General features: G+C 33.7%; 2 protein-coding genes across 3 annotated transcripts in view; one reads left to right on the top strand and one right to left on the bottom strand.

Annotated features, from left to right (window-relative positions):
- The first annotated feature begins 1077 nt into the window (after positions 1–1077).
- LOC135136204 (mitochondrial import receptor subunit TOM22 homolog) lies at positions 1078–1923 on the top strand. Its single transcript, XM_064065388.1, has 3 exons — positions 1078–1357; positions 1460–1696; positions 1750–1923. The coding sequence occupies exons 1-3, from the start codon at positions 1226–1228 to the stop codon at positions 1816–1818; spliced, it is 438 nt and encodes a 145-aa protein (XP_063921458.1). The 5' UTR covers positions 1078–1225; the 3' UTR covers positions 1819–1923.
- Positions 1924–2329: 406 nt separating this feature from the next.
- The window catches only part of LOC135136202 (uncharacterized), a 42054-nt gene continuing 21437 nt past the window's right edge, over positions 2330–22946 (bottom strand). For both annotated transcript variants that reach the window (XM_064065376.1, XM_064065377.1), the window contains exons 10-20: positions 19583–19992; positions 19331–19538; positions 12124–12299; positions 11861–12072; positions 11540–11807; positions 11367–11488; positions 10966–11313; positions 10718–10916; positions 3838–3951; positions 3401–3790; positions 2330–3347 (exon numbers count right to left, since the gene is read on the bottom strand). In XM_064065376.1, the coding sequence (XP_063921446.1) occupies positions 3259–3347; positions 3401–3790; positions 3838–3951; positions 10718–10916; positions 10966–11313; positions 11367–11488; positions 11540–11807; positions 11861–12072; positions 12124–12299; positions 19331–19538; positions 19583–19992 (2536 nt within the window). In that variant the 3' untranslated portion in view covers positions 2330–3258. The remainder of the gene's footprint in view (positions 3348–3400; positions 3791–3837; positions 3952–10717; positions 10917–10965; positions 11314–11366; positions 11489–11539; positions 11808–11860; positions 12073–12123; positions 12300–19330; positions 19539–19582; positions 19993–22946) is intronic.

The following is a 22946-nucleotide window of genomic DNA, read 5'->3' as shown; positions in this document are numbered from 1 at the left end:
CCCCTTTTATATGTTTTTTAAAAGTAGGTTGAAAGAATCTCGGGAATCCATTGTGTTTTTTTATTTTTGAAGTAGTTTGAATGAGTTTCGGTGTGAATCTCGAGGGTTCCTTATCTTGTTTTTGTTTTCACTAAACGATTTCTGAGAAAACTATCAATAACAAATGGAATCATTATTCATTTTTTAAAACATCCTGTGCAAATGGTGAAAAAACATCACAAAATCGCCGGAAAGGTCTCATTATAAGACGTGCCTTTAATAAACATTTATTTAATAATTTTCTGAGATAACATCATCGATTTCCTGGGGGACATAAACAAATAAAATTTGTTTAATGCTTTGCAATCACTAAACCAATATTAGGATCCGCAGTATTTGAGTTCTTAGTATAAAATATGAAACACTTTATTTTCTTAAGATATCCCGTACTGATAGTTGAAAATGGGTAGAATGTTAAACAACGTCTGCAACATTATGGTGCAACTGTCCAAGAGATAGATCAAGCAAAATTTTGAGGTGACGTCATCAGTTTTTGGAGGGAAATTAAAACGTTATACATATTTCCAAGCAATAAATAAAATCAAAGTGTAAACAAACCAAAATTCTCTTTTACTATTCAATTTCCTGGCTTTAATTCTTGTAAATATAAAATTATCAGAATCTAAAATAATATCTCTTATTTGACGTTTAAATGTAAAAATGTGGGTAGGCAACACGTGCTACGCATGTGTAATGCGGGTTATCTAACCATCACTCTTAAAATGGGATCTTAAAAAATAAACTAAAAAGAAATTAGTGCAAATACGAAGAACAAAGAAAGTGTAGTCGTTTGTAAAAGACTCGCTCACCTATTTTTGTTTTAATTAGTAAGAAATCCATACCATTTTAAATAATTTACGTCGCAAAATCACCTTGACACCTCCTTTGAAATTATCGCAACACATCTCATTTTGAAGTTCAGCATGACAATTCAAATTTCATCAAATACGGTTAATAACAATAGATAAATCGAATTTCACTTTCATCGTAGTCTTGTAAGTACCCCCAAATTCAAACCTCGCGCCTTTCCTCACTTCACTCCTCGCGCATGCGCACAGTCACAATCGTGCACCCCATCACCCTGTCATTCTCTCAACGCGAATATAAAAATCCCCCCGAAATCTCACCCCACAACCCGCCAATCGCCCGAATAAACCCACAATTCCATTAATCACATCTCTGCCTTATGGCACCAGTTGAAGATAACGACAGCGGCATGGAATCACAGGAAGGGTCACAAGCTCAGGACGGTCCCACCAGCAAGGACTACTCCCCCGAAAAGAAGCAGCTCGAACTCGAAATGGACTACGACGAAGAGGTAAACCCGCCTAACATCGCCACGAGCCAGAGGCATTCGTGTTACGAAACCCCACATAGCTGTACATAACCTCACTTCTAAACACGCAGGTTTTGTTTTTAGCCCGACGAGACGCTAGCGGAGCGACTGTGGGGGCTGACGGAGATGTTCCCGGAGTCGGTGCGCAACGCCTCACACACGGCCGCCGTGAGCACGCACTCCGGCGTCAAAAGTTTCTACCAGTTTTCACGGAGCGCTCTGTGGATAGTTTTTAGTACGTCGATTATTTTGTTCGCCCCCGTGATATTCGAGGTGGAGAGGGCGCAGATGGAGGAGATGCAGCGGAACCAACAGAAACAAGTTGGAAAACGTTTGGGGTTTGAGTTGGCTATGATTAATTTGTAACGTTGCAGATGCTGTTGGGGCCGAATTCGGCAGTTTCCGGTGGCGGGATGCCGCTGATGCCTCCGATGCAGCGATAATGCGGTGTAATTTAAATTGGAGAGTTTTAGGGTTTTTTTGTAACGTGTTATGTATACAAGCAATGATTGTAAAATTCCTGTTTAATATAATTACAGTCAGTTGCGCGTTGTTGCATTTTTAATGCTTGGAGTAGAGGGTGGTGGTTGGTGGAGTCACCAGTCGTAAATTTTAATGAATTTATTTAATAATTGTACGATTTTCGTACCAACATCGAGTTATATATACAGCCATGTTATTTAATTTATATATTAAAATAGTTAATTTATGTAATAATAAAGTCGTTGACATCTCATTGACAATTTTGAAGCTTTGCGCTGGTATTTACTTCAGTACGCTTATAGAATTAATACTGATTGTAAGAAATTTATTTTTTATCTTTTTAACGAATTTTATTACGAAATTTTGTACAATTTCCAGTAGCTGAAATAAATAGCAGCCGCAAAGGACACCACAAACGTTCGACAGTCTTTGTTGCAATCGATCACAATCAATTGCAAGAAATGGCTGAAATACAGTTAAACAAACGGAACAAAACTTTAATGCATGATAACAGAAACTTACACTGGGATTGTAGTACGAAATTTACAAATTCATATATAAATATACTTATTTACACATAGATTATGATAAATGTAATATGTACAGGGCGGCTTCCGTAACAACCATGTTGGCCTTTGATCAGTGAAGTTTGTAACTCGAGTCATTTCGTAGAAGCCGCCCGCAACCGAATCAACATGAGAAACTTATTACAAAAGTTGTCATCGAAGCAGATGAAAATCTAAACTGTCATCTATGGTTATTTGCAAATTCACCTATGTAACCCAACATGTATGTAGTAACAATGGTTTTTACACTAGGAAAACTAGTTTTAATTAAAAAAGAGAAGTTCTACTTTTTAAAAACACGAGATCACCTCTTAAATAATTTTGTACTTTTATTACATGTACAACGGTGCCAACGTCCAATCACTGGTCACAAACTCGCGAGTATTACAAATTAATTTATAATATTTACAAATGAGATTTTCGAGAGTGTTGATTAGAGTGATTGACGCTGCACGCGAACGCAAAAAAAAGAAATAACAATTTTCTAATTCCAGCTTAGCGATAGAAATTCAATTATATATATTATTTACAAAGTGTACATACTTCCATCATCATCATCTACAAAAATATATAAAAAACTATATTAGCAATGAAAAACGACAAAGTGAACCAAACAGCTAACTCAAAGCGCAAATAAGAATGAACCTCTTAAAAAAACTCTCTTAATCACTGGTCCTACAGATCGCTATTAACATATATTATTTTTTTAAAAAATAAATCTCCAAAAATAAAAACAACTATTTACACACTGTGCTTAATATTAATACTTGAATTAAATAAATATTTATGAATTGAAATTGCACACCCTCTTAAACTAATTAAAGCTCCTTCAGTTCACGTCTGCTGGCCAGGGTACTGCGACTCGCCCGTTCCCAAATCGGGCGGCGGCGAAGGGTTGCGGCCCTCGTATCTACCCTCCTCATCTACAAAAAACCCGAATTACTCCCTAGTACTTCACCCACCAACCTCAACCCACCCAAAACCGACGCATACGACGTGTCGTTGGGATAAACGGGATTGTTAAAAGGTGGCACATAGTCGACTGTTTCAATCTCCTCAAACCCACTTTGTGGATTCGCAGCTGCTCCTCGCTCCTCCTCGTCCGGCGTGTAAAACATGGTGGACTTAACGCCACCATCCTTCCCCTTTTCCTCGTTCTCCTCCTCCACCTCCGCTTGTTCCTGCTCTAAGGCCGGGGGGTAGTTGACAGGACTCCGCGCTGGATTAGAAGGTGCGGCTTCCACCACGGGCGACTTCGACGCGATGTTCACGTCGCAGCTACCCGGAATGGGAAAATTCGGACTCGGAGGGATTGTCTTGATCACCGGGGGAAGTTCGCAATTCAAAATTGCGTCAACGTCTAAAGCTAAACTAGAACTTACTTTTTGTAAACTAACAAGGTCGGGAACTTACCTGGTTTTCTGGCCTCTTCGTCCACGGCTATGCCTAGAACTTTCTTTAGCCTTAACGTGGTCATTTCTCGCTGGCGCTCGAGCTCGGTCGGTTCCGAGTTGAAGGCCGATGGAGCTGTCAACAAAGCACGAAAGTGAAGATCGCTCGCATGGTAAACATAACTAATAAACACGATAGTGGTACTAAGTGTGGATGAGTCATCGAGCGAAAGGATTTTGTAACGTCTACCTGCTTTAGAAAGTTTCGTACTCTGACGGTTAAGGGTAGATTTTTGTTAAAGTTAATCCGGTGAATAAAGAAGTTTCTGGAAATAACTGCGGCGAACAATGAAAACAGAATATTTGAAATCAATCTCTTGTTATTTAAAAAGCCATTAGGTTAATCCGGGGCTTAAATTTCTGCCTATCTTAAAATGACACGCCGACTACGCATAGCAATAGCTCAGTTCTTGTTTGGGTTTGCTGTGATTCACCTCGTCGCGTTGTGGTTGTTACGATGTGGTAAACAAAAACTATATGCGTGGACACCGAAAGGGTAAGCGAGATATTGTTTTATTAATTTATTTATTTTTATAATTACATATAATTACACTTGATAATTGCGCAACACGAATGGGCTAATTTTATTAACCAATTTTTTACTCTATCTAATCATTTCGCCGAACAATACATAACCTTTATAGTGCAGGTAACGTTCAATTGTTGAAAATGACTATTAGTTCGTTGTTAAATATTTTTTTATTTAATCGTTTTTGATATTTAAAACGAAATTTTACTGTTTTATCAGTTATCACACACCATCCCCGCCATATTTTTTTGCATGTTCATTGTTTTTAATAAGGTGTGTACTTGGCTTGAATTAACACATGTTGTACATCATGGAAGCAAAACTTAGTGCTTTTGGTACACGAGTAATTTTTGTCTTTTCTTACGAAATCCAGAAGTCGCTAGTGTTTAAGTCAATATCAATGATAATAATCATTTTGTGAGTAATTCAGGTGAGGTCATTGTTTAGAACGATATCTTATATTTGTTTTTTTTTTATATTTAAGAATCAGTGTATAGTTCTATCTCTCTCACGCACATGGGTTTTTTAGTTACGTTTATTGACTATCTATTTGTTTTAAATTTTTCCCGCATTTTCTTATATACAGTGCATCGAAAATGAATGGAATCTAACAACCTTTAGAAAACATTGGTCAAATCAAAAGTTATCCGGACACAACTTCCCTTGCAGTTGTTATGACAAAGAGATTTGAATGATTTTACTATTAAAATTATTAAGCTACGATATCAATAATTATTATTAATATAAGCAAACGCAACATTTCACTTTTCTCAAATTTTGAAAAAAATAAGGCATTCTAATCAAAATTTTAGATAATGAATGACTAAATGAAATCCCTCATAATCCACGAAAAAATTCTGGGATACAGATTAGGCGTTCTAAAACGAAAAATGTAGCCGGGCTCAGAGAAAGATTTTTGAAAAAACCAATTTGAAAAGCAACATTTTTTAAAGTTCCAAAAATTGCCATATTTCGTGTTTATGATTCTGCAAAAATGGTAACAAATTTTGAACAAGTACTCGAAAAAAATCTTCTCGGTGATCATTGAATCTGGATTTCCATTTTAAACATGTTTTAAGTTTCATGTTGTAAAAAGCAGTCTACACATATTAAAATAAAAAGGCAAAATGTATGTATTTTTGTAAGGAAATATGGATTTTGCAGTTAGGCTCCGCCCCTCGGTCTGCCAACGAATGAAAACTTCATTAGTATTTAGATCAGGGCAGGTATGGGTGGGGCTTAATCTTTGGCTTTAATTTTTTCTTAATATAAATAGTATTCTTTGAATAACACGATACTCAAAAACATGTTTTGAATTTCTCGTGAAGAAATAAGGATTTTGCAGGTAAGCTCCGCCCTCTTGGCTCACGACGAATAAAAAAATCATCACAATTGAGATAGGGCGGGTGGGTGGGGCTACGTTTTTCCTTTTGTTCTTAATATGTGTAGACTTATTTCGACAACAAGAAGCTTAAAACATGTCTAAAATGGTAAATTTTTGTAGTAATCAACTTAAATCCTCCACTTTTCTTCTATGTACAACCACTTTAAATACGGCAAAAGTTGAACATCAAAATTACTATCAACGGCAACTTGGCAACGGAGTGAAAAAAAAAATCTCTAATTTTCGAAAATCGTCGAAAACAGATCGAAAATTTCAGAACGCAAAAATTGACTTTTGGAAAGTTGCCTCAAAATCGGCAAAAAATTCTGTGATATAGATTAGGCGTTCTAAAACGAAAAATGTAGCCGGTCTTGGAGAAAGATTTTTGAAAAATTCAATTCGAAAAGCAACATTTTTTAAAGTTCCAAAAATTGCCATATTTCGTGTTTATGATTCTGCAAAAATGGTAACAAATTTTGAAAAAGTAGTCGAAAAAAATCTTCTCGGTGATCATTGAAACTGGATTTCCATTTTAAACATGTTTTAAGTTTCATGTTGTAAAAAGCAGTCTACACATATTAAAATAAAAAGGCAAAATGTAAGCCCGCCCACCCGCCCTATCTCAATTGGGATGATTTTTTTTATTCGTCGTGAATCAAGTGGATGGAGTTTACCTGCAAAATATTTCCTTACAAGAAATTAAAAACATGTTTTTGAGTATCGTGTTGTACAAAGAATACTATATATATATTAAGAAACAACGGCAAAATATTAACCCCGCCCACCCACCCCATCTCAATTGTGATATTTTTTTATTCGTCGTGAACCAAGGGGACGAAGCTTAACTGCAAAATATTTATTTCTTTACAAGAAATCAAAAACATGTTTTTGAGTATCGTGTTGTTCAAACAATACCATATATTTTATATTAAGAAAAAAAAAAATCAAAATATTTAAACCCGCCTACCCACCCCACCTCAATTGTGATGATTTTTTTTTATTCTTAGAAACTTTACAACACGTTTAAAATGGTAAATTTTTGTAAGGAAATATGGATTTTGCAATTAGGCTCCGCCCCTAGGTCTGCCAACGAATGAAAACTTCATTACTATTTAGATCAGGGCAGGTATGAGTGGGGCTTAATCTTTGGCTTTAATTTTTTCTTAATATAAATACTATTCTTTGAATAACACGATACTCAAAAACATGTTTTGAATTTCTCGTGAAGAAATAAGGATTTTGCAGATAAGCTCCGCCCTCTTGGCTCAGGACGAATAAAAAAATCATCACAATTGAGATAGGGCGGGTGGGTGGGGCTACGTTTTTCCTTTTGTTCTTAATATGTGTAGACTTATTTCGACAACAAGAAGCTTAAAACATGTTTAAAATGGTAAATTTTTGTAATAATCAATTTAAATTCTCCACTTTTCTTCTATGTACAACCCCTTTAAATACGGCAAAAGTTGAAGATCAAAATTACTATCAACGGCAACTTAGCAACGGAGTGAAAAAAAATCTCTTCCTCTAATTTTCGAAAATCGTCGAAAAAAGATTGAAAATTTCAGAACGCAAAAATTGATTTTTGGAAAGTTGTCTCAAAATCGGCAAAAAATTCTGGGTTATAGATTAGGCGTTCTAAAACGAAAAATGTAGCCGGTCTCGGAGAAAGATTTTTGAAAAATTCAATTCGAAAAGCAACATTTTTTAAAGTTCCAAAAATTGCCATATTTCGTGTTTATGATTCGGGAAAAATCTCCTGGGTGATCATAAAATCCGGATTTTTTGTCAAAAATTTTCCCAAGACATCCAAAACTCCCAGCGGAGTCATACACAAGTGTAGGAGATTATTACTGTATAACGTTTAAATAATTTGAATAGAAAAACTTTCGAGATGACCTCATCAACTTGTTGGCGGTGATGATGGGATGATTAATCAAATTGCCCATTTTAAATATGTTTTAAGTTTCATGTTGTGAAAAAAAGTCTACACATATTAATAAAACAAAAAGGAAAAATGTAAGCCCGCCCACCCGCCCTATCCCAATTGTGATGATTTTTTCATTCGCCTTGAACCAAGGGGGCGGAGCTTAACTGCAAAATACTTCTTCATAAGAAATTAAAAACATGTTTTTGAGTATCGTGTTGTTAAAAGAATTCTATGTATATTAAGAAAAAAAATCGTAAATATAAACCCCGCCCACCCACCCCGTCTCAATTGTGATGATTTTTTTATTCTTAGAAACTTTAAAACATGTTTAAAATGGTAAATTTTTGTTAGGAAATATGGATTTTGCAGTTAGGCTCCGCCCCTCGGTCTGTCAACGAATGAAAACTTCATTGCTATTTAGATCAGGGCAGCTATGGATGGGGCTTAATCTTTAGTATTCTTTGAATGACGATTTTGCAATTAAATTCCGCTCCTTTGGGTCTCGACGATTAAAAAAGATCATTACAATTGAGATAGGGTGGGTGGGCGGGGCTTATTTTTTGCCTTTTTTCTTAATATACGTACATGTCTTTGTAGAACAAAAACAAGAAATTTTCCCTAGACATCCAAAACTTCGCGAATTCATATTATTACTGTACAACGTTTAAATAATTTTAATAGAGAAACTTTTGAGATGACGTCAGCAAATTGTTGGCAGAGATGATTGATCAAATTTTAGTTAGTAATTGTTTTAATTCAATTACTGCGTCATTCTTAAAGATTTGTCTTTTATAGAATTTATGTCTTGTCTGAGTTGAAAATGCAACGATCAAAGACAAACTCCCAAAGATTCATGGCTGCGTTTGATGGCGTTTTTTATTCTCTCGGTATAAATGAGTCCAGCACGAGTAGCGATGACGTCATAACCTTGAAAACTAAAGTTTTCATGCAAAAAGAACTTCTAACTTAATATCTCAATTATAACGGTAAATAGTTGTGTTACTACTTGTAATTATGGTTTTTATGTTTACTTTTAATTGCACTTTGCTGTATAGTTTTTTCAAATGGTTATCTTGCGTTTTTTTTTTTGGTCTATAATTTTCACTTAGCGGTGAAGCTAAGCATTGAAATAATATCCTTGAATTTTTTAAACAACTTTTTCAAAAATGAAATTTTCCATCAGATACCTCTCCGGCGGTGCTTTGGAGCTTGCCCAAACCTAGGCGGAAAAGGCGGAGGCAGATAATGAGTTATAATGTTTAATTTGTTGTCAGACCAAGGGGTGGAGCTTAATTGTAAAATCAATGTTTCTTTACAAAAATTTAGCCCCGCCCACCCGTCGTCACCTCAACTGTGATGACATTTTTTCCTGGAGGGCGAGCTTAATGGCAAAATCTTTATCCCTCTATAAAAAAATACCCCTTGGCACATCTTTGAAAAAAAACGAAGGAACAAAAATAAGCCCCACCCACCCGCCCTAATCTCGGTTGTAACGAATTTTTCATTCGTTGTCAAGCCGAGGGGCGGAGCTTAAATGCGAAGTTCGTATTTCTGTACAAGAAATTATCAAAACATGTTTTAAATGCATATTATCATATCATTTCAAGAAAAAAGAGACTTATGTAACTTCCCCCACTTACGACAACATGGTACTTGGAATCTGCATTAAGTCCGGCCCCTCGGCTCACGGCGAATAAAAAGTCATCACAATTGAGATGGGGGCGGGTGGGCGGGTCTTATATCTTTCTTTTTGTCTCAATATACGTAGTTTTCTTTTCTCAAAAAGAAACTGTTCCACATTTATTTTTTTACGCAAGTATGAATTTTGCAATTATGCTCCGCCCCTCAGTCTAACAACGAATGAAAAATTTATCACAACTGAAATCAGGGTGGGTGGGCGGGGCTTAATCTTTGGCTCTCGTTTATACTTAATGCATAGTTTTCTTTGAACAACACGATTCAACACGATTTACTTAAGAACATGTTGGTAATTTTTTGTAAAAAAAATCACAAGTAAAGATTTTGCTATTAAGCTCCGCCCCCGGCTCACGACGAATAAGAATAAATCCCCACATTTGAAATGGGGGCGGGTGGGCGGGGTTTATAACTGTTTTAAATAAACCTACAACTCTTCCGTTTTTTGTTCAAATTTTTAATTTTCTGGTGTAGGATAAAAAAATGACGGAAATGTAACAACTTTCATTTTCAACCGAAAACAGACGAAACAGGGTAAAGTTCTCAGTAGTAAACTTTTCCTTAAAACTTACTTATGTAATTTTTTTGTTGCACTATTGCAACGTCAGGTCACGTCATTGGTATTTATGAAGTTTTGACTTTGACCTCACACAGACAAAAACAACACGAAAGACACTAAAAATACAAGAAAAGTTATTTATTTTGGTGCTAAATAACGGGTGAACAAAAATTTTCAAAGTAGGGTAGGCTATAGAAATATTTTTCATTTTCTTTATTAAACTGGCAAACGATTGTCATTTTCTAGAAAATCTTTTCAGTCTAATAAAGAAACGAAACAAAAATATTTCCACAAATAACTAACAATTCTCCAATGTACAAAAGCCAGATTTAAAAAAAAATCCATTTGTCTTTTAAGAGAAGCATTCAGTATATTTGAGTACACCAGTGCCGAGGGACCTACTTTTATGACTAACATGCAATAACAGAAATTGGACTGGTGATGAGCCTACCTTTTTCAAACTTATTTTTACTATTTTCGAACGAAGCGAATCTTCAATTTATAAAATCGATCTTCCTTCAATCTTTTTTAAACGCCGCTTATAAATAGGAAGGTGGGAAGGTAAATGGAGAGCAAATTTTTGACAAACTTTCGACAAAAAAAATCAAAATCGAACTTTTGCCACCTCCATTCGCCGCAATGGCACTTAATCAACTTTCGCTCGTCGCTAAAACGGAAGAAAAAACAAAAACCACTCTTAACACATCTTTACTGTCATAAACGTACAAACCACAACCCCCCCACTTACCTTTTCCCGTCAACTCGAGCGGCGGCGCTTCGTCGTCCGACGACGTGATCGACGTGCAGCTACTCGTGCTATCCGACCTCGGACGCAGCGGCTTGAAACTCTCCGACGAATTATTCTCCTCCGTGCTGACCGGCTCCTCCATCGACGTCTTATCGTTATTGTTAAGCTTCTTCCTCTGCCTGTACTCTGTAATCGAAAGCTACCCCCAGAAATCACCACAATTGTACGAAAAAACTCAAATAGTTTACCTTTCTCTTTGCAGGAGTGATGGGCTCCGGTTTTCTCTCCTCGAACCCGAAAATACTCAGCGTCTTCTCGACGGTGCCCACCAGGTGATCGCTATTCGAGAACATGTGATGGTGGTCTCTGGACAAGCGCGGGTCCATAAGGCAACCGACCGGAGGCATCTCCGGCCGGGAGCTCGGCGGAGGCGCCTCCTGGAGTGGAGGGATTACGCAGTTACTGAACTCTTCCTTCATCTCGGCGACGCGCTCCTCGAGAACGGCGTCCGACTCGATGGCTTGAGTGGGGCTGTCTTCGTCCGCGCCGCTGTAGACGATCTCCACGCAGCCTTCCTGCACTGGCGGCCGTTCGCTCTACAAACAAAACAATATAATATCTGACGTCATTTCAACGAGTTAGTTCTTACGATGGGGGTTGGAGGAGCCACGCTCGTTGGTGTCGACGGCGGAGTGATGTCGTTCGACAGCGACTCCCGGGGCAAGCGGCGCTTTTTTGGAGGTGCTATCGTGTCGCTGATTGGAGGAGATTCTACAACGAACAAATTAAAAAACGAACTCTACTTTCACACTTTTTTTTTACCAGGACGCCCGGAAGGACTATCACATTGGTCTTCGCTGATGGCTTGCCGCAGCCACCTTTTCTTAGCGTTCCCTCGCGGTTGCACGTTCGTATCACAAAAACTAGCTACTTGAGCGAGCGCAGCGAGGCTTTTACCCGGGTTGTAAAAGCCCACATTCGAGTCATATTCAGAGCCGGTGTTGATATGTGGTGTGAGTGAAGACGGCGATATTGAACTGGCGGAGTGGACAGGTTCTGGCACTTTGTTCAACCACTCGTTCATTAAAACCTGGAATGGCACGGTTATCAAAAAGTCCAGAGACGGGCGACGATTTCGGCTACCTTTTTGGTTTTTGGGAACTTGAAACCTTGTTCCATGGGTTCGACGGCCGCCTGGACTAGCAGGCAGGCGGATGATAGATGGGTTTCGGGCGATGACTGAGCTGAATTTGAGTTTGAGTCGGTTTCGCGGGGCGGTGATTTATTCGCTTTTTCTCCATTCGAAAGAGCCAAAAGGAGACCGACGTCCTTTTCGGAGCAGTTTTGTTGGTTACCTAAAGACGACGATGGGGTTTTTGGTTTTTCGAAAATATAATGAAACGCACCTTGAGTATTTTCCTTGCAATCGGTGTCCTTCATGGAAGGACGAGTTACCGGAGGGTTATCATGCGGAGAAAGAAGCGTTTCATCCCCTGACGTTAGATATGAATCGGTTGAATTGAGACGATTTCTCCTATTGGCTGGTGTGTTTGTACTTGCAGTTCGGGCTCTACCTTTTCTCCTATAAACACATTTCAGCAAAATTAAACAAGTCGTCTTTGAAATAATATAAAAATTATATGGATAACTCGTTTTTGATTTAATCAATAAAATTTAATGAAATAAAAGAATTGCTCGATTAATTTCTTTTTGATCATTTTGTTTAAACATTAAAAAAACAGGACAATTTTATCATTTCATTTTGTAGTAATTTTAAAAATTACGCGTCTAATAAAGTAGCAAACTGACGTCAGATAAACGAAAACGGAAGACCCACTTTTTGATTCTCTAGGAAACAGAAACGTCAAGTTTACGTTCGCGAAGTAAAAACACAAATAAAAAATTTATTTTATGTATTTTTTTATGAGGTCTACAAGTTAAACTCACTCATTCATTTTTTTTTAGTCACCCTGTATAAGCAATTTTAGAAAATATGAATGCAAACATAAATCACATTTGCAGACCCATCATATTTTGCACATTTGGAAAAATTTTAAGATGACGTCATTCCCACATTTGTCTACAAATTTTTCATTTTAAACATGTTTTCAGTTTCTTGTCATGAAAAAAACTACAATTAATGAAAAATGGCAAAATACAAACCCCGCCCACCTGCCCGCATCTCAATTGTGTTGACTTTTTTATTCGTTGTGAGCCGAGGGGCGGAGTCTAATTGCAATATCCCCTGAAGTAGGAGGGACATTTTTCTGGAAGATAGCACTAATTCCACGAAAATCAAATTTTTATAGCGATAACGAGGTCCACTAATATTAAGCCATTTAAACACCTGTTCTTAACGTTTAAATCGATAAGGGCTTACATTTTGCCCTTAATCTGTGTAGTGTAATCTTTTCAAAAGAAGGAAGGTAAAACATATTTAAAATGGTAAATTTGTGTAGGAAAGTATCGATTTTGCAATTAGGCTCCGCCCCTCGGTGTGACAACGAATGAAAAATTCATCACGATTGAGACCGGGCGGGTGGGCGGGGCTTAAATTTTGCCATTTTTTTAAATATATGTAGCCATCTTTTCACAACAAGAAACTTAAAACATGGCCAATGGCACATTTTTGCAAGGAAATGTGGATTTTGCAATTATGAGGCGGAGCCTAATTCCAAAATTGATATTTCCTTATACAATTTTTTCATTTTAAACATATTTTAAGTTTTATGTTGTGAAAATAAGTCTACAAATGTTAAAACAAAAAGACAAAATGTATGCCCGCCCACCCGCCCGCTCTCGATTGTGATAATTTTTTTTATTGGCCGTAAACCAAGAGGGCGGAGCTTAACTGCAAAATACTTATTACGTTACACAAGGAATTAAAAACCTGTTTTTGAGTATCGTATTGTTCAAAGAATACAATGTATATTAAGAAAAAAAGGCTAAATATCAACCCCGCCCACCCACCCCGTCTGAGAAACTTAAAATACGTTTCAAATGATAATTTTTTGTAAGTAAATATGGATTTTGAAATTAGGTTCCGCCCCTAGGTCTGCCAACGAATGAATTTGCTATTAAATTCCGCTCCTCTGGCTCTCGACGATTAAAAAAATCATCACAATTGAGATAGGGCGGGTGGGCGGGGCTACATTTTCCTTTTTTTTTCTTAATATGTGTAGAGTTATTTCGAGAACAAGAAACTTAAAACATGTCTAAAATTGCGACGAATTTTTCATTCGTTATCAAAACAAGGGGAGGAGCATAATTGTAAAATAGATGTTTCCCGACAAAAATTTACATCTTTAAACATGTTTTAAATATCTTGTCGTGAAAAGAAGATTACGTATAGTCAGAAAAAAGGTAAAATTTAGGCCCCGCCCACCCGCCCCATTTCAGTTGTAATGATTTTTTTTATTCGTCCTGAGTCGGGGAGCGGAGTTTATTTTCAAAATCCTCCCTTCTCTATTAGAAATTAGCATCCGAACCGTGTTTTTAAGCATGGTAGATATATGAAAAAAGCGGGGGAGGGAGCCAGAGTTTTAAATTATTAATAATTTGATTTAATTAACTTAAATTTTCTAGGTAACTAATCAAAATTTAAATAGAATCCGCTGAATATTTAAAAGTAATAAGATTTTCGAGTCATGAAGTTGAAATTCTCAATTTCTAAATCAAAATTCCATGTTAATTAATTAATAATCGTAATTTTGGAATGATTAAATTGAAACCATTGCTTAATGAACTTTAAACTTCAAGAAAACTAGCTAATTTAAATGAATACGATAAAATTTTGAGAGAATTTAATTATTAATTAATTTCAAATGTTCAAATTGTAGTCATTTGACTTAAATTAACTTAAAATTTCTAGATATCTAATCGATTTGACGTTAATATAGAAAATTTAAACCAGAATAAGTGATGGAATTTTTGAAATTTTAAATTACTAAATCAAAAGTACTAATTAATTAAGTCGATTTTGGAATTCAAGCTATGACTTAATTAACTTTGAATTGCAAGAAAATTCGATTGTTTTAAATGCATAAAATAAAATGTTGATAGAAATAATTCTAATTTTGGACTAGTAACTTGGCTTAATTAACTCAACTTCAGGATTTTCAAGTAACTAAGTTGAAATTTAAACTGACTTAATTAACCTTAAACTTCGTAAAATTAGAAAGTTTAACATGAATACGATAAAATTTTGAAAGAAAACATCCTAGTTTCGGATTAATTAGTAACTAATTAACTTAAAATTGGAAGATAAGTAAACAAAATTTCAATTAATGTTTTCAAAATTTAAACCAGCAAGGCAGGCGAAATTTCCAGATAACCTGCTGAAATTTAGACGTTCAAACTCAAAATTTCTAGATAATGTATTCACAATTTTCCAAGGAGGAGTTAAATTTTCAAACAAATTTTCTTTAAAATATCTTTAAATATCAAAATTATTTTATCGATGTTCTAGTTAATTGGTTGAAATTTTTAATGATTACTTAAAATAGATATATGTATAAAATAAGTAGAAATTACGCAATAATAAGTACGTGAAAGCAGACATTATTAAGACAGAAGCAAGTAAACAAGTTAAAACTTCAAGTTGTTAAAAAGGAAATTTTAATCTATTAAATGTACCACTGGCACTGTTTTAAGTTTCTTGTTGCGAAAAGATGGCTATGTATATTAATAAAAACAAAAGACAAAATATAAGCCCCGCCCACCCACCCGGTCTCAATTGTGATGATTTTTTTTATTCACCGTGAACCAAGGGGCCGAAGCTTAACTGCAAAATACTTATTTCTTTGCACGAAATTAAAAACATGTTTTTGAGTATCGTATTTTAAGCAATATACAATGTATATTAAGAAAAAAAGGATAAATATCAACCCCGCCCACCCACCATGTCTCAATTGTGATTTTTTTTCTTAGAAAGTTAAAATACGTTTCAAACGGTAAATTTTGTAAGGAAATATGGATTTTGAAATTAAGCTCCGCCCCTAGGTCTGCTGAATTGGCTATTAAATTCCGCTCCTCTGGCTCTCAACGATTAAAAAAATCATCACAATTGAGATAGGGCGGAGCTCCATTTTTCCTTTTTTTTCTTAATATGTGTAGAGTTATTTCGAGAACAAGAAACTTAAAACATGTCTAAAATTGCGACGAATTTTTCATTCGTTATCAAAACAAGGGGAGGAGCATAACTGTAAAATAGATGTTTCCCGACAAAAGTTTACATCATGAAACATGTTTTAAATATCTTGTCGCGAAAAGAAGATTACGTATAGTCAGAAAAAGGTAAAATTTAAGCCCCGCCCACTCGCCGCCATTTCAATTTTTTTTATTCGTCGTGAGCCGGGGGGCGGAGTTTATTTTCAAAATCCTCCATTTTCTATTAGAAATTAGCATCCGAACCGTGTTTTTAAGTATGGTACGTATTAAAAAAAGGCGGGGGAGGGAGCCAGAGTTTTAAATTATTAATAATTTGATTTAATTAACTTAAATTTTCTAGGTAACTAATCAAAATTTAAATCTAATCCGCTGAATATTTAAAACAAAATAAGTAATAAGATTTTCGAGTCATGAAGTTGAAATTTTCAATTTCTAAATCAAAATTCCATGTTAATTCATTAATAATCGTAATTTTGGAATGATTAAATTGAAACTATTACTTAATCAACTTTAAACTTCAAGAAAACTAGCTAGTTTTAAATGAATACGATAAAATTTTGGGAGAATTTAATTATGAATTTCAAATTGTCAAATTGTAGTCATTTGACTTAAATAACTTAAAATTTCTAGACATCTAATTGACTTGACGTTAACATAGAAAATTTAAACCAGAATAAGTGATGGGATTTTTGAAATTTTAAATTCCTAAATCAAAAGTACTAATTAATTAAGTCGATTTTGGAATTCAAGCTATGACTTAATTAACATTACATTGCAAGAAAATTCGATTGTTTTAAATGCATAAAATAAAATGTTGATAGAAAAAATTCAAATTTTGGACTAGTAATTTGGCTTAATTAACTCAACTTCAGGATTTTCAAGTAACTAAGTTGAAATTTAAACTGACTTAATTAACCTTAAACTTCGTGAAAATTAGCAAGTTTAACATGAATACGATAAAATTTTTAAAGAAAATATCCTAGTTTCGGATCAGTAATTAATTAACTTAAAATTTGAAGACAAGTAAACAAAATTTCAATTAATGCTTTCAAAAGTTAAACAAGTACGGCGAAATTTACAGATAACCTGTTAAAATTTAGACGTTCAAACTCAAAATTTCAAGATAATTTTTTCCCAATTTTCCAAGGAGGAGTTAAATTTTCAAACAAATTTTCTTTAAAATATCTTTAAATTTCAAAATTATTTTATCGATGTTCTAGTTAATTGGTTGAAATTTTTAATGATCTACTTAAAATAGATATATGTATAAAATAAGTAGAAATTACGCAATAATAAGTACGTGAAAGCAGACATTATTAAGACAGAAGCAGGTAAACAAGTTAAAAGTTCAAGTTGTTAAAAAAGAAATTTTAATCTATTAAATGTACCACTGGCACTGTTTTAAGTTTCTTGTTGCGAAAAGATGGCTATGTGTATTAAGAAAAACAAAAGACAAAATATAAGCCCCGCCCACCCACCCGGTCTCAATTGTGATGATTTTTTTTATTCACCGTGAACCAAGGGGCCGAAGCTTAACTGCAAAATACTTATTTCTTTACACGAAATTAAAAACATGTTTTTGAGTATCGTATTTTGAGCAATATACAATGTATATTAAGAAAAACAGAATAAATATCAACCCCGCCCACCCACCCCGTCTCAATTGTGATTTTTTTTTTTCTTAGAAACTTAAAATACGTTTCAAACGGTAAATTTTTGTAAGGAAATATGGATTTTGAAATTAGGCTCCGCCCCTAGGTCTGCCAACGAATGAATTTGCTATTAAATTCCGCTCCTCTGGCTCTCAACGATTAAAAAAATCATCACAATTGAGATAGGGCGGGGCTCCATTTTTCCTTTTTTTTCTTAATATGTGTAGAGTTATTTCGAGAACAAGAAACTTAAAACATGTCTAAAATTGCGACGAATTTTTCATTCGTTATCAAAACAAGGGGAAGAGCAAAATTGTAAAATAGATGTTTCCCGACAAAGATTTACATCATGAAACATGTTTTAAATATCTTGTCGCGAAAAGAAGATTACGTATAGTCAGAAAAAGGTAAAATTTAAGCCCCGCCCACTTGCCGCCATTTCAATTTTTTTAATTCGTCCTGAGCCGGGGGGTGGAGTTTATTTTCAAAATCCTCCCTCCTCTATCAGAAATTAGCATCCGAACCGCGTTTTTAAGTATGGTACGTATTAAAAAAAGGCGGGGGAGGGAGCCAGAGTTTTAAATTATTAATAATTTGATTTAATTAACTTAAATTTTCTAGGTAACTAATCAAAATTTAAATCTAATCCGCTGAATATTTAAAACAAAATAAGTAATAAGATTTTCGAGTCATGAAGTTGAAATTTTCAATTTCTAAATCAAAATTCCATGTTAATTAATTAATAATCGTAATTTTGGAATGATTAAATTGAAACTATCGCTTAATCAACTTTAAACTTCAAGAAAACTAGCTAGTTTTAAATGAATACGTTGAAATTTTGAGAGAATTTAATTATTAATTAATTTCAAATTGTTCAAATTGTAGTCATTTGACTTAAATTCACTTAAAAATTCTAGATATCTAATCGATTTGACGTTAATATAGTTGAAAATTTAAACCAGAATAAGCAATGGGATTTTTGAAATTTTAAATTCCTAAATCAAAAGTACTAATTAATTAAGTCGATTTTGGAATTCAAACTATAACTCAATTAACTTTAAATTGCAAGAAAATTAGATTGTTTTAAATGCATAAAATAAAATGTTGATAGAAAAAATTCTAATTTTGGATTAGTAATTTGGCTTAATTAACTCAACTTCAGAATTTTCAAGTAACTAAGTTGAAATTTAAACTGACTTAATTAACCTTAAACTTCGTGAAAATTAGCAAGTTTAACATGAATACGATAAAATTTTGAAAGAAAACATCTTAGTTTCGGATTAGTAATTAATTAACTTAAAATTTGAAGATAAGTAACAAAATTTCAATTAATACTTTCAGAAGTTAAACAAGCACGGCGAAATTTACAGATAACCTGTTGAAATTTGGACGTTCAAACTCAAAATTTCAAGATAATTTATTCCCAATTTTCCAAAGAGGAGTTAAATTTTCAAACAAATTAACTGAAAATTTCGATATAATAGATCGAAATTTTAAGAAAAAATTTCGAAATTGTAATGTATTAAATGGGAATTTAGAGATAATTTAATCAAGATTTTGTCGTAAGTAGGTCCAATTTTGCAATCAGTCAATTAAAATTTTCTTTAAAATATCTTTAAATTTCAAAATTATTTTATCGATATTCTAGTTAATTGGTTGAAATTTTTAATGATCTACTCAAAATAGATAAATAAAATAAGTAGAAATTACGCAATAAACAAGTTAAAAGTTGTTAAAAAGGAAATTTTAATCTAGCGGATTCATAAACTACACGTATAGGACCATATCGTACCTTTTGCGTTTCAACTTCGGCTCCAGCTTATCCTCCTCCTTCCCCGGCCCCGGCTCTGACTCCCTCCTGTGCGCTTGCTTCGCCTGGTGCTCCTGCTTCCTCTGATCCGCCTTTTCCATCTGCGCGATCGCCCTCAGGATCGCCTCCAGCTTCCTCTCCTCCCTACTCAGCTTCTTGTTCTTGTTCTTCTCTACTGGAGGTGACGATTCTAAATTAAAATTGGGATGCAGTGGCTCCATCACCCAAACCTACCTTCTTTCGCCTCCTGTGGCGACTCCTTGCCCTCCTCCTTCTCTACTTTATGGTGCGACGACGATCGCCGCGTCGCGATCGGCGGCGTTGGTGGCGTTTGCGGCGCCGGCTTCACATCCTCCTCTTTCACTTTCACGTCCTTCACCTCCGGCGGAGGCGCCTCTTCGACGACGGGCTCGACGACCTCCTCCTTCACCTCGGGCTTGATCTCCTCCGGCTCCGGTTTGACGATTTCCTCGGGCTCCGTTTTGATTTCGTCTTCTTCGAGTTCCACCTCCTGCTTGACGGGCGTCGACGGAGACGCCGGAGGTTGAACCACGGGCTCTTTCTTCGGCGGCTTACTTGGCGGAAGTTCCGGCTCAGATGATAGCGATAAGGATGTTGTTCTCCGACCACGCCTCTTCTTGTGCCTTCAATGTCAACGATACCCAATCAAAATTAGCGTACGAGTGATATTACTTCAACACCGATAAGTAAATTATATTTCGGTTATAATCTGTTCGTAAAACTTGAGAAGTGTCATTATATTTTATGTAATGGCGTATCCAATCGGAGCGTGATTGGCTGCTTTAAAAAAACGAGCGCCGACGATAAGAATGTTTACGTATTTATTGAAATTAGGAAAACTACTACTTGATGATAAATCTGCTATTTTTATTAGGATGTTTTATCGGCTTTATCGGGCTTATCGGTGTTGGAAATGGATAAGGGATTCGATGTTTGGTTGTTATTTACTAAAATTGCGTTGTTTTGGTCGCGGCGGCAACATTCAAAATAATCGAACTAGTGAGAAATGAGGTTTTTTCCACAGAACTTCCCTTGCCCCTGAGGTCCAACCCAACAAATCCCGTGTTTTTGAAAAAAACTATTTCAGTTGTTTCAATTTTTCGATTTGCAGTTTTTTAATTTTTTTCTTCAATTTTACGATAAGTAACTAGTGTTTATTTTTAAAATTTTCAGTTTTTCGATTTCCCAATTTTTAAATTTTTCTATTTGCAATTTTCCGGTTTTCAATTTTTGTTTTTTTTTTAATTTTTCGGTTTTTCAATTATTGCAGTTTCTAATTTTTTCGTTTATTCTATTTTTCAATTTTGATGATTCTATAATTTTTCAATTTTACAATTTTTGGGTTTCAATTCGTTTTTTCTTCTTTCTAGTTTTTCGATTAATTTTTTTTTTTATTTTTAAGCTTCTCGATTTATAGTTTTTCAATGTTTCAATTTTTCGCTTCTTCGGTTCTTCGATTTGTAATTTTTCCATGTTTTACTTTTTTGATTTTGCAATTTTTCGATTTTTCAACTTTTGTAATCAGAAAAATTTAAACTTTGAAAAAAATTAGAATCAACAATCTGAAAATTAAAAAACGAAAAATTCAAAAATCGAAGAATTAAAAATTGAGAAACTTAAAAATCGATAAGGTCCAAAATCAAAACGAAATATTGTAAAATCGAAATTTTGAAAATTAAAGAAAACATCAAATTGGAAAATTCGAGAAATTGAAAACCTCTAAAAAGTTAAAACCAGCATCGATTTTTCCAATTTTTCTTTTTCTTTTTGTTTTTTATGATTTACGATTTATAATTTGTCGAGTTTTCAATTTAAAATTTTTCAGTTTTTCGATTATTTAATTTTTCATTTCTCTAAATTTTCGATTTGCAAGTTTTCGTCTCGGCTTTTTATTTTCTTTATTTTTCCAATTTTTCGATTTATAATTTTGTGTTTCTTCAATTTCCTCGAATGTTCATTTGTTCATTTTCATTTTAAAATTTTTCAGTTTTTCAATGTCCTGATTTTTTTTTATTTTCACAACGTGAAATTTTCCAATTTTTCGTTTTTTCAATTTTGGATTTTTCAGTTTTTCGATTTTTGAATTTTTGATTTGCTATATTCCTAGTTTTCATTTTTCCATTTTTCAATTATTGGAATTTCAAATTTTTTCGTTTATTCTATTTTTTAATTTTTCGATTGTACAATTTTTGGGTTTCCAATTTTTCGATTCAATTTTTTTTTTAATTTTAAAAGCTTTTCGATTTTTAGTTGTTCAAGGTTCGATTTTTCGCTTCTTGGATTTGCAATTTTTCGATTTTTCAACTTTTCGAATTAAAAAAATGAGAACTTTGAAAAATATAAAAATCAGAATCAAGAACTTGAAAATTGAAAAACGAAAAATAAAAAATCCAAAAGGTGCAAATTCGAAAAAACGAAATATTGTGAAGTCTAAAGATAGGAAATTAAAGAAATCAGACAATCGGATAATTAAGATGTAATATCCAAAAATAAAGGAAATAAGAAACGAAAATTTTTATATAAAATCAGGAAAATGAAGAATAAAAAAAATCAATAACTTTAAAAACTGAAGAAAAGTAGAATTGAAAAATCGAAATTTAAAAATTGAGAAAGTGAAAAATCAAAAAATTAAAAATTGTAATATAAAAAAATTGCAAATTGAAAAATTCAAGAAACTAAAAATTTAAAAATTTACAAGTCGGGAAAATGAAAAAATGAAAAGTTGAAAAACGAAAAATTATGAAAACGAAACATTTAGAAATCAAAAAAATGAAAAAACAAGGAAAACGAAATATTGTGAAATCAAAAATTGATCGATAAATAAATCCAGATTTTTCGAAAAAAAAAAAAAAAATGTATTAAAAAATTAAGAAAATGAAAACGAAAAATTTTATATAAAATCAGGAAAATGAAAATCAAAAAACCGGGAAAATCAAAATAAAAATCAATAATATGAAAAACTGAAGAAACGAAAAATGGAAAATTAAAAATTGGGAAATTGGAAAATCAAAAAAATTGAAAAATTTGGAACTCGAGAAATTGAAAAAATTAAAGATCAAAGAATGAAAAATTATGAAACCGAAACATTAAAAAAATGAAAAAACTGAAAAATAAAGAAAACTAAAAATTGTGATATCAAAAAATTGAAGAAACCAAGGAAAAAAAAAGAAAAATTGTGAAATCAAAAAATTAGTCGAAGATAAATAAAACCCAGATTTTTCGAAAAAAAAAGTAATACCAAAAAATCGCAATTTGAAAAATTGAAGAAACAAAAAATATAAAAATTTGTAAGTCGAGAAATTGAAAAAATTAAAATTGAAAGAACGAAAAATTATGAAACCGAAACATTGAAACAGAAAAATAGAAAAAAATAAAGAAAACGAAAAATTTTATATAAAAGCGGGAAAATGAAAATCAAAAAATCGGGAAAATGTAAAAAAACTTGAAAAACTGAAGAAACGAAGAATTGAAAAATCGAAAAATGGAAAAATTGGAAAACTAAAGAAAAAAAAAAATTGTGAAATCAAAAAATTGGTCAAAAATAAATAAATCCAGATTTTTCGGAAAAAATTGTAAT

This window comes from Zophobas morio, unplaced genomic scaffold (genome assembly GCF_036711695.1).
Source record: "Zophobas morio isolate AGI-343-1 ecotype UQ-CSIRO unplaced genomic scaffold, CSIRO_AGI_Zmor_V1 ptg000026l, whole genome shotgun sequence".
Lineage (NCBI taxonomy): Eukaryota > Metazoa > Arthropoda > Insecta > Coleoptera > Tenebrionidae > Zophobas > Zophobas morio.
This window is presented reverse-complemented; position numbering and strand designations above follow the sequence as displayed.

Bases quoted from the DNA above. Each gene is read 5' to 3' on its own strand.
- LOC135136204 (XM_064065388.1), top strand. From the start codon at position 1,226: ATGGCACCAGTTGAAGATAACGACAGCGGCATGGAATCACAGGAAGGG. The intron at 1,358-1,459 runs GTAAACCCGCCT...TTTTGTTTTTAG, and splicing joins AAATGGACTACGACGAAGAG to CCCGACGAGACGCTAGCGGA. The intron at 1,697-1,749 runs GTTGGAAAACGT...GTAACGTTGCAG, and splicing joins AGCGGAACCAACAGAAACAA to ATGCTGTTGGGGCCGAATTC.